Here is an 11,400-nt window from a genome sequence, read left to right on the forward strand (position 1 = left end):
ACCCTGTATAGTTGACTATATTCTACTGGCTGGCTGTCTTATTGATCAGCAGAGTCACTGAGCTCATCTCCCTGCTGAATTGTAATCAGCCTCACCTTGACACATCAGTAGTACATCAGTCACACACACACAGCCAGTCTCAGTGACAGTAAAGTGGTATAACCCCACACAGCCAGTCTCAGTGATAGTAAAGTGGTGTAACCCCACACAGCCAGTCTCAGTGATAGTAAAGTGGCGTAACCCCACACAGCCAGTCTCAGTGACAGTAAAGTGGTATAACCCCACACAGCCAGTCTCAGTGACAGTAAAGTGGCATAACCCCACACAGCCAGTCTCAGTGACAGTAAAGTGGTATAACCCTACAGAGCCAGTCTCAGTGACAGTAAAGTGGTATAACCCCACACAGCCAGTCTCAGTGATAGTAAAGTGGCATAACCCCACACAGCCAGTCTCAGTGACAGTAAAGTGGTATAACCCCACACAGCCAGTCTCAGTGACAGTAAAGTGGTATAACCCCACACAGCCAGTCTCAGTGACAGTAAAGTGGTATAACCCCACACAGCCAGTCTCAGTGATAGTAAAGTGGTATAACCCCACACAGCCAGTCTCAGTGACAGTAAAGTGGTATAACCCCACACAGCCAGTCTCAGTGACAGTAAAGTGGTATAACCCCACACAGCCAGTCTCAGTGACAGTAAAGTGGTATAACTCCACACAGCCAGTCTCAGTGACAGTAAAGTGGTATAACCCCACACAGCCAGTCTCAGTGATAGTAAAGTGGTATAACCCCACACAGCCAGTCTCAGTGATAGTAAAGTGGTATAACCCCACACAGCCAGTCTCAGGGACAGTAAAGTGGTATAACCCCACACAGCCAGTCTCAGTGACAGTAAAGTGGTATAACCCCACACAGCCAGTCTCAGTGACAGTAAAGTGGTATAACCCCACACAGCCAGTCTCAGTGACAGTAAAGTGGTATAACTCCACACAGCCAGTCTCAGTGATAGTAAAGTGGTATAACCCCACACAGCCAGTCTCAGTGACAGTAAAGTGGTATAACCCCACACAGCCAGTCTCAGTGATAGTAAAGTGGTATAACCCCACACAGCCAGTCTCAGTGACAGTAAAGTGGTATAACCCCACACAGCCAGTCTCAGTGATAGTAAAGTGGTATAACCCCACACAGCCAGTCTCAGGGACAGTAAAGTGGTATAACCCCACACAGCCAGTCTCAGTGACAGTAAAGTGGTATAACCCCACACAGCCAGTCTCAGTGACAGTAAAGTGGTATAACCCCACACAGCCAGTCTCAGTGACAGTAAAGTGGTATAACTCCACACAGCCAGTCTCAGTGATAGTAAAGTGGTATAACCCCACACAGCCAGTCTCAGTGACAGTAAAGTGGTATAACCCCAGGCTGATCCTCCCACTAACGGCCTCACAGGCAGGATAAAAGGAACACCACAGGTGTAGGGCTTGCCTCCAGTGCTTTCCTAAAGCCATTCCCATTAAGCAGGAGCTTCCTGTGTGTGTGTGTGTGTGTGTGTGTGTGTGTGTGTGTGTGTGTGTGTGTGTGTGTGTGTGTGGACCAGAAGTCCCCACAAGAATAGTAAACAAACAAAAATTTGACCAACTGGGGACATTTTGTTGAACCCCACAAGGTCAAATGCTATTTCTAGGGGGTTTAGGGTTAAGGTTAGAATTAGTGTTAGAATTAGGTTTAGGAGCTAGGGTTAGTTTTAGGGTTAGGGTTCGGTTTTGGGGTTAAGGTTAGGGTAAGAGTATGTGTTAGGGTAAATAGGAGTTTGAATGGGACTGAATTGTGTGTGCCCACAAGGTTAGCTGTACAAGACTCTGTGTGTGTGTGTGTGTGTGTGTGTGTGTGTGTGTGTGTGTGTGTGTGTGTGTGTGTGTGTGTGTGTGTGTGTGTAGATGGTGAAGGAAAACAGGGAGCAACTCCAAGGCACACCCACACACACTTTAATGAGGTAGTGCACATTGCACAAACAGAAACACTCCTCAGCTCAGCTCAAGGCCAGAGTGTCAGAAATGTAATTCAGTCTCCTCACAGAGAGACTACATAAACAACCTGGGAACCCAGGAACACAAGCACTGACATTAACCTCCACTACACACAAACCCTGCCTCAACGTCATCAGTGGGTTGTTCAGTGTGTGTGTGTGTGTAACAGCCACCCCTATCCACCACCTCTGCCCCCACTCCGACAAGATCAGCCATCTCCAGACCCACGGCCAGCCAGACCCACACCACAACCCTGACTCCTGGAGGGAAATCCTAGTCGACAATGAGGGATCCCAAAGGAAAGGTATACAGTGTGTGTGGGTGTGAGCGAATAAAAGCCTATTATTGCAGCAGTGCGTGATGCCATGGGGTGTAGTTAGTGAATTGTTGATGAGGGAAAGAGTTCAAGGACCTCTCTTTCTATTCCTCCTCCCCCCCCCCCCCCCTCTTTCTCAGTCCCTCTCTTTTTTTCCACCCATTATTTTCCTCTCTGATCACTACCTCTAGTGGGGACATTACACTGCTCCATTAGGAGGTTCAGCCCTGCCCAGTGCTACACACGCACAGAAACACGCACGCAAGCACTCTCTCTCTCACACACACAATTAATCCGTAAACAAGAGAGCGAGAGCAATTACAGCAGAGAGCGAGCGCAATTAGAGCAGAGAGAGAGAGAGCGAAAGCAATTAGAGCAGAGAGAGAGAGAGCAATTAGAGCAGAGAGAGTAATACCTATAGGTTCATGGCACCACAGACCTAATGGGCAGAACACACAATGCTAATACAGGACTCACTCCTCAGACTGTACAGGACTCTCACAGAACAAAGGAGGACAGGGAGGAGAAAACCTGTGCAGCATATGTTCACCTCTAAACATTCCCCGACCTCAGGCCTACCGCAGTCATTCTGTGTGCTTCTCTTTTCTGTGTGTTAATTCATGTCCAGAAGTGCGGTTGGTTGGCCACATGGCTCAAGGCGTGCGTGTGTGTGTGTGTGTGTGTGTGTGTGTGTGTGTGTGTGTGTGTGTGTGTGTGTGTGTGTGTGTGTGTGTGTGTGTGTCTCCCACCTGGCTGTAACACGCTGATCCCCAGCAGGTTAGACGTCCTGTTGGCCACTTTGCTCCAGGTGTTGTCGTAGTTCCTCCTCCACAGGAGGGCAGAGCACTGATATGTCCCCGCCTCCCTACGCCCAGCACGTGTCACAGACAACCTGAAGTTGGTGTTGGCATGGGAACGGTCCACGGTGGTGCGGGTGCCCTGGCCAAGCAGCTGCTCGCCCCACTGCAGCGTGCCCTCACGGGTAAACGTCACCAGGTCTCGGAACTCGCCCACTGTGCCACCCTCACCACCCTCCCCGGCAGAACCCGAGCTGGTGGGCATGAAGCGCCAGGTGACGGAGGCGGGCACACGAGGGTTATGGCGGGGCTTGACCAGGCACTGGAGATCAAACGAGTCGCCAAAGATCACGCTAGGCGTCCGCGACGACGCCGAAACCACGAAGGAGGATTCTGGGGAAACAGGAAGAGAAGAAATGATGTGTTAATGTTGGATAGTAACGCAAAATACCAAACTGACCCCTAGCTCCTTTTCCCTAAATTGGATTACTAGTTCCTATTCCCTAATTCCTATTCCATAACTCCTATTTCCTAGCTGCTATTTCCTAGCTGCTATTCCTTAGGCACTTGATGAAGTATGTGAAAGGATTGGAGAGGTAAGCAGTGTGGCAGGCCAGGCAGCATGACAGAGGCCACGGTGGTGACAGCCTGAAGGGAGCAACCCTCTGTTTCAATACACAGACAAAGGGGAAGGGAAGGAGTAGGGATTGCAAGACCAAGTGGCATTCAGTGAGAGTTGAATAACTTGCCTTCCATCAACAAGTTAGCCGTTAGAATCCATTCACTGTCCTCTGAAACACAACCGTATAGAGAGGTTGTAAACTGTGTCTATAGATCATATAACGTATAAGGCTTAGTGTCACGATACCAGAATATTGACTTCGATACTGATACCAGGTTTAGTATCATGATACTCAATACCACGGCAAAAAAAGAAGGCGTATTAGCCAAAGTCACAGAATGGCACTTGATCCAGACAGAACTTTTGAACTCAATATCATTACATTGGACTTTGTTGTTTGTATTTATTATGGATTCCCATTAGCTGCTGCCAAAGCAGCAGCTACTATTCCTGGGGTCCAGCAAAATTAAGGCAGTTTATACAATTTTAAAACATTACAAAACATTCACAGATTTTACAACAGACTGTGTCCCCTCAGGCCCCTACTCCACCACTACCACATATACACAGTACTAAATCTTATGTATAAACTCAGTTTTTGACAATTCCTGACATTTAATCCTAGTAAAAATTCCCTGTCTTAGGTCAGTTACGATCACCACTTTATTTTAAGAATGTGAAATGTCAGAATAATAGTAGAGAGTGATTTATTTCAGCTTTTCTTTCTTTCATCACATTCCCAGTGGGCCAGAAGTTTACATTCACTCAATTAGTATTTGGTAGCATTGCCTTTAAATTGTTTAACTTGGGTCAAACATTTCGGGTAGCCTTCCACAATCTTCCCACAATAAGGGGAGAATTTTGGCCCATTCCTCCTGACAGAGCTGGTGTAACGGAGTCCGGTTTGTTTGGGATCATTGTCCATTTGGAAGACCCATTTACAACCAAGCTTTAACTTCCTGACTGATGTCTTGAGATGTTGCTTCAATATATCCACGTAATTTTCTATCCTCGTGATGCCATTTATTTTGTGAAGTGCACCAGACCCTCCTGCAGAAATGCACCCCCACAACATGATGCTGCCACCCCCGTGCTTCACGGTTGGGATGGTGTTCTTCATTTTACATTTTAGTCATTTAGCAGATGCTCTTATCCAGAGCGACTTACAGTAGTGAATGCATAAATTTCATACATTTCTTTTCTCCGTACTGGTCCCCCGTGGGAATCGAACCCACAACCCTGGCGTTGCAAACACCATGCTCTACCAACTGAGCCACAAGCTGGTCCCGTCTTCAGCTTGCAAGCCTCTGCCTTTTTCCTCCAAACGTAAAAAGACGGTCATTATGGCCAAATAGTTATATTTTTGTTTCATCAGACCTTTTTTTCCCAAAAAGTATTATCTTTGTTCCCGTGTGCAGTTGCAAACCGTAGTCTGGCTTTTTTATGGCGGTTTTGGAGCAGTGGTGTTTATTCTTGCATACTATTGTTTGTACAGATGAACGTGGTACCTTCAGGCGTTTGGAAATTGCTCCCAAGGGTGAACCAGACTTGTGGAGGTCCGCAATTTTTTTCTGAGGTCTTGGCTGATTTCTTTTGATTTTCCCATGATGTCAAGCAAAGAGGCACTGAGTTTGAAGGTCGGCCTTGAAATATATCCACAGGTACACCTCCAATTTACTCAAATGATGTCAATTAGCCTATCAGAAGCTTCTAAAGCCATGACATTTTCTGGAATTTTCCAAGCTGTTTAACGGCACACTCAACTTAGTGCATGTAAACTTCTGACCCACTGGAATTGATACAGTGAATTATAAGTGAAATAATCTGTCTGTAAACAATTGTTGGAAAAATGACTTGTGTCATGCACGAAGTAGATGTCCAAACCGTCTTACCAAAACTGTAGTTGTTAACAAGAAATTTGTGGAGTAGTTGAAAAACGAGTTTTAATGACTCCAACCTAAGTGTATGTAAACTTCTGACTTCAACTTTATAGTGCGTATGTTATTGTATGTGTGTGTGTATGCATGCATGTGTCTGTGCAAATGTTTGTGTTGCTTCACAGTCCCCGCTATTCCATAAGGTGTTTTTTTAATCTGTTTTTAAATGTACATTTTACTGCTTGCATCAGTTACTTGATGTGGAATAGAGTTCCATGTAGTCATGGCTCTATGTAGTACTGTGTGCCTCCCATAGTCTGTTCTGGACTTGTGGACTGTGAAGAGCCCTCTTGTGGCTTGTGGGGTATGCATGGGTGTCTGAGCTGTGTGCCAGTAGTTTAGACAGACAGCTGGGTGCATTCAACTTGTCAATACCTCTCATAAATAAAAGTAGTGATGAAGTCAATCTCTCCTCCACTTTCAGCCAGGAGAGATTGACATTAATATTATTAATATGATCTCTTTGTGTACATCCAAGGGCCAGCCGTGCTGCCCTGTTCTGAGCCAATTGCAATTTTCCTAAGTCCTTTTTTGTGGCACCTGACCATACAACTGAACAATAGTCAAGGTGCGACAAAACTAGGGCCTGTAGGACCTGCCTTGTTGATAGTGTTGTTAAGGCAGAGCATCGCTTTATTATAGACAGACATCTCCCCATCTTAGCTACTACTGCATCAATATGTTTTGACCATGACAGTTTACAATCTAGTTACTCCAAGCTGTTTAGTCATCTCAACTTGCTCAATTTCCACAAGATTTAGTTGAGGTTTAGGGTTTAGTGTTTAGTGAGTGTTTTGTTCCAAATACAATGCTTTTAGTTTTAGAAATATTTAGGGCTAACTTATTCCTTGCCACCCACTCTGAAACTAACTGCAGCTCGAGTGTTGCCGTCATTTCAGTCGCTGTAGTAGCTGACGTTTATAGTGTTGAGTCATCCGCATACATATAAACTCTGGCTTTACTCAAAGTCAGTGGCATGTCGTTAGTAAAAATTGAAAAAAGCAAGGGGCCTAAACAGCTACCCTGGGGAATTCCTGATTCTAACTGGATTATATTTGATAGGCTTCCATTAAAGAACACCCTCCGTGTTCTGTTAGACAAGTAACTCTTTATCCACAATATAGCAGGTGGCGTAAAGCCATAACACATTGTTTTTTCCAGCAGCAGACTATGATCGATAATGTCAAAAGTTGCACTGAAGTCTAACAAGACAGCCCCCACACTCATGTTATCATCAATTTCTCTCAGCCAATCATCAGTCATTTGTGTAAGTGCTTTGCTTGTTGAGTGTCCTTCCCTATAAGCATGCTGAAATTCTGTTGTCAATTTGTTTACTGTAAAATAGCATTGTATCTCATCACACATTTTTTCCCAGAAGTTTTCTAAGGGGTTGGTAACAGGCTGATTGGTTGGCTATTTGAGCCAGTAAAGGGGGCTTTAATATTCTTGGGTAGCAGAATGACTTTGCTTCCTTCCAGGCCTGAGGGCACACGCTCTCTATTAGGCTTAAATTGAAGATGTGGCAAATAGGAGTGGCAATATCGTCTGCTATTATCGTCAGTAATTTTCCATCTAGATTGTCAGACCCTGGTGGCTTGTCATTGTTGAGACTATTTTTTCACCTCTTCCACATTGACTTTACGGAATTCAAAAGTACAATTCTTGTCTTTCATAATTTGCTCCGATATACTTGGATGTGTAGTGTCAGCATTTGTTGCTGGCATGTCATCCCTAAGTTTGCTTATCTTGCCAATGAAAAAGTTATTAAAGTAGTTTGCAATATCAGTGGGCTTTGTGATGAATGAGCCATCTGATTCAGTAAATGAAGGAGCCGAGTTGACTTTTTTCCCCAAACTTTCATTTAAGGTGCCCCAAAGCTTTTTACGATCATTCTTTATATAATTTATCTTTGTTTCATAGTGAAGTTTATTTTTATTTAGTTAAGTCACATGATTTCTTAACCTGTTGGGGCTAGGGGGCAGTATTTGCACGGCCGGATAAAAAACGTACCCGATTTAATCTGGTTACTACTCCTGCCCAGTAACTAGAATATGCATAGAATTATTGGCTTTGGATAGAAAACACCCTAAAGTTTCTAAAACTGTTTGAATGGTGTCTGTGAGTATTACAGAACTCATTTGGCAGGCCAAAACCTGAGAAGATTCCTTACAGGAAGTGGCCTGTGACAATTTCTTGCCCTCCTTGATCATCTCTAACAAATACAGGGGATCTCTGGCATGACGTGACACTTCCTACGGCTCCCATGGGCTCTCAGAAGGCGGGAAAAAGCTGAACGATGTAATTCCATCCCCAGGCTGAAACACATTAGCGCGTTTGGCAAGTGCTCTATCAGAGGGCCATTAGACTGAGGCTCGTGCATGAGGGGATAGCATGCTTTTACTTTCACTCTCTTTGTAATAAAAAACGATTTCCCGGTCGGAATATTATCGCTTTTTTACGAGAAAAATGGCATAAAAATTGATTTTAAACAGCGGTTGACATGCTTCGAAGTACGGTAATGGAATATTTCGATTTTTTTGGTCACGAAATGCGCCATGCTCGTCACCCTTATTTACAATTTCGGATAGTGTCTTGAACGCACGAACAAAACGCCGCTATTTGGATATAACAATGGATTATTTGGGACCAAACCAACATTTGTTATTGAAGTAGAAGTCCTGGGAGTGCATTCTGACGAAGAACAGCAAAGGTAATAACATTTTTCTTATAGTAAATCTGACTTTGGTGAGTGCTAAACTTGCTGGGTGTCTAAATAGCTAGCCCTGTGATGCCGGGCTATCTACTGAGAATATTGCAAAATGTGCTTTCACCGAAAAGCTATTTTAAAATCGGACATAGAGTGCATAGAGGAGTTCTGTATCTATAATTCTTAAAATAATTGTTATGTTTTTTGTGAACGTTTATCGTGAGTAATTTAGTAAATTCACCGGCAGTGTTCGGTGGGAATGCTAGTCACATGCTAGTCACATGCTAATGTAAAAAGCTGGTTTTTGATATAAATATGAACTTGATTGAACAAAACATGCATGTATTGTATAACATAATGTCCTAGGGTTGTCATCTGATGAAGATCATCAAAGGTTAGTGCTGCATTTAGCTGTGGTTTGGGTTTATGTGACATTATATGCTAGCTTGAAAAATGGGTGTCTGATTATTTCTGGCTGGGTACTCTGCTGACATAATCTAATGTTTTGCTTTCGTTGTAAAGCCTTTTTGAAATCGGACAGTGTGGTTAGATTAACGAGAGTCTTGTCTTTAAAATGGTGTAAAATAGTCATATGTTTGAAAAATTTAAGTTTTTGCATTTTTGAGGTATTTGAATATCGCGCCACGGGATTACACTGGCTGTTGAGTAGGTGGGACGCAAGCGTCCCACCTAGCCCATAGAGGTTAACTTGCAGTACGTTTGCCAATCAGTTGGGCTGCCAGACTTAATTGCCATACCTTTTGGCTCATCCCTCTCAATCATACAATTTTTCAATTCCTCATCAATCCAAGGGGATTTAACAGTTTTTACAGTAATTTTCTTAATGGGTACGTACTTGTTAGTAAAACAGCGTCTGGTTGCTCCTCATTACACACCACAGACCAGCAAATATTCTTTACATCATTAACATATGAATCACTACAAAACTTATTGTATGACCTCTTATACACTATATTAGGCCCAGCCTTTGGAACTTTGGTTTTCCTAGATATGGCTATTATATTGTGATCACTACATCCTATGGATTTGGATACTGCTTTAAAGCAAATATCTGCAGCGTTAGTATAAATGTGATCAATACATGTTGATGATTTAATTCCTGTGCTGTTTGTAACTACCCTGGTAGGTTGACTGACAACCTGATCCAGGTTGCAGGCACTGGTTACAGTTTGAAGTATTTTCCTGAGTGGGCAGAATGATAATAGCCAGCCAATATTTAAATCACCCAGAAAATATACTTCTCTGTTAGTATCACATACATTATCAAGCATTTCACACACATTATCCAGATACTGACTGTTAGCACTTGGTCTATAGCAGCTTCCCACAATAATGGGCTTTAGGTGAGGCAGTTGTTGAATGTATGCTTTAATTAATCAATTATACAATCAATTTGACTTAGTTTACCCATCTTACTACATAACAACATAATAGTAATCATTAATTTGAATGGTAAATCAAGATGTAGCCTAGGTCTATTCACAATACAGGTGAATGCATATTCAACAGGACACACTGCATGCATTGAGTTATTGACCTGATTTCATTGGGCTACAAATGAAAAACAATCCATTTCCCTTCCATTTGGGACTTATTTTATTGTTGGGACTTATTTTATTTTATTGATCAACAACATTTGTATAGAAGAAAGCAATCTCTTATTTTATAAAAGTGTCTCTTTAAGCCCCATGATGTCATTCACACACATGGTCAGTTCGAGACTCGAGCAAAGATCATCTTGCCAACTGCTTGTGCAGCAGAAGTGGTGATACAGCCCAGACTCCCAGGGAGTGTAGTGGTTCCTCAGGACAGGCTAGAGCTGGCCACCAGTAAGTGGATCCGGAGCAGGAAATGGTGCTCTCACACTATAAGGAGACATGGGCTGCGCTAATAGACAGACTTGATCCTCTCTCAGTAGATGACGTGAGACGCATTTCATGTTCTAGTATCGAAAAAGTAGTGAAGAGTCTGTATACCATGCAACACTAATAGGGTTAATGGTCACCGGTGGTTGAACGGGGGAGGACTCTCCTGCTGAGATTAGCACCCATTTACCCAGGGTGCACCGGGGCTTAGTTCTAGAGCCCTGTGCCAATGGCGCACAGATCAATATATCATGACTGCCGGGCGGCAGTGAATGTATGCGTGTCTCATCGAAGTGTGTGTGTGTGTGTGTGTGCGCATGCTGTGTGTTTGTAACGGTGTGTGATTGCAGAGTTCAAAACTAATGGTGATGCAACACCAAAGAAGGCTCCAGGGAGAGATTTGCTCCAAGAGCTGATACTCGACCTGCTTCTTTCTCTAGCCAATCCAAACCTTCCTCATTAAGATAAGTCACCCTGGTCCAGATAATAGGGCCAACATAGACCTACACTACACCACTTAGTGAGTTGAGAAAGAGGAGGGGAGATTCTCTGGTACAGTATACTTCACTCCACAGTTCACGCAGATATCCCTCCGTAACATCTTCCATTCTAGTCTGCGATTCTTACTGATATCAACCCATTTCAGTATCTTCTGCCCTCATATACATCTATTTCAGAGAGAGAGAGAGAGAGAGAGAGAAGCGGTGAGGGAGTGAGACCTCTTTCTGATTTTTACAAGATCCGATAATTCATGTCTATGAGACTGTGTAGATTTCTCCAATATTCACTTGTCATCTCTCCTTCCTCCCTTGCTCCCTCTCTCCTCTCTCTCTCCTGGCAGTGAGTTGTCCATAGTGTCCTTCAGAGTGTGTAATCGATGGTTTTATGTCCAGACAGTTGGCTACTGCTGGGACAGCAGCCACAGTCCATAATTCTACATTACACAATAACTCTCCTTTCTCGCTCTCCTTCCATCTCTCGTTCAGCCCTTCCCTCCCTCCCTCGGTCTTCTTCCATCCATCTCCATCACTGTCGGCCTCTGTGATGGGAGAGGCAAGTTCATACTGATAATTCCTTTCCTATTATATTACCTTAATATTCCCTTTCCTATGT

The 11,400-nt window shown here is 43.7% G+C and overlaps 1 protein-coding gene across 2 annotated transcripts in view; it reads right to left on the bottom strand.

The window, feature by feature from the left end:
* LOC106582101 (immunoglobulin superfamily member 3) overlaps nucleotides 1–11,400 on the bottom strand; it is an 89,885-nt gene that overhangs the window by 21,359 nt on the left and 57,126 nt on the right. For both annotated transcript variants that reach the window (XM_014164845.3, XM_014164846.3), the window contains exon 6: nucleotides 3,088–3,528. In XM_014164845.3, coding sequence (XP_014020320.1) covers nucleotides 3,088–3,528 — 441 coding nt within the window. The remainder of the gene's footprint in view (nucleotides 1–3,087; nucleotides 3,529–11,400) is intronic.

The sequence above is a fragment of the Salmo salar genome, chromosome 21 (genome assembly GCF_965601325.2).
Source record: "Salmo salar chromosome 21, fSalSal1, whole genome shotgun sequence".
Classification (NCBI taxonomy): domain Eukaryota; kingdom Metazoa; phylum Chordata; class Actinopteri; order Salmoniformes; family Salmonidae; genus Salmo; species Salmo salar.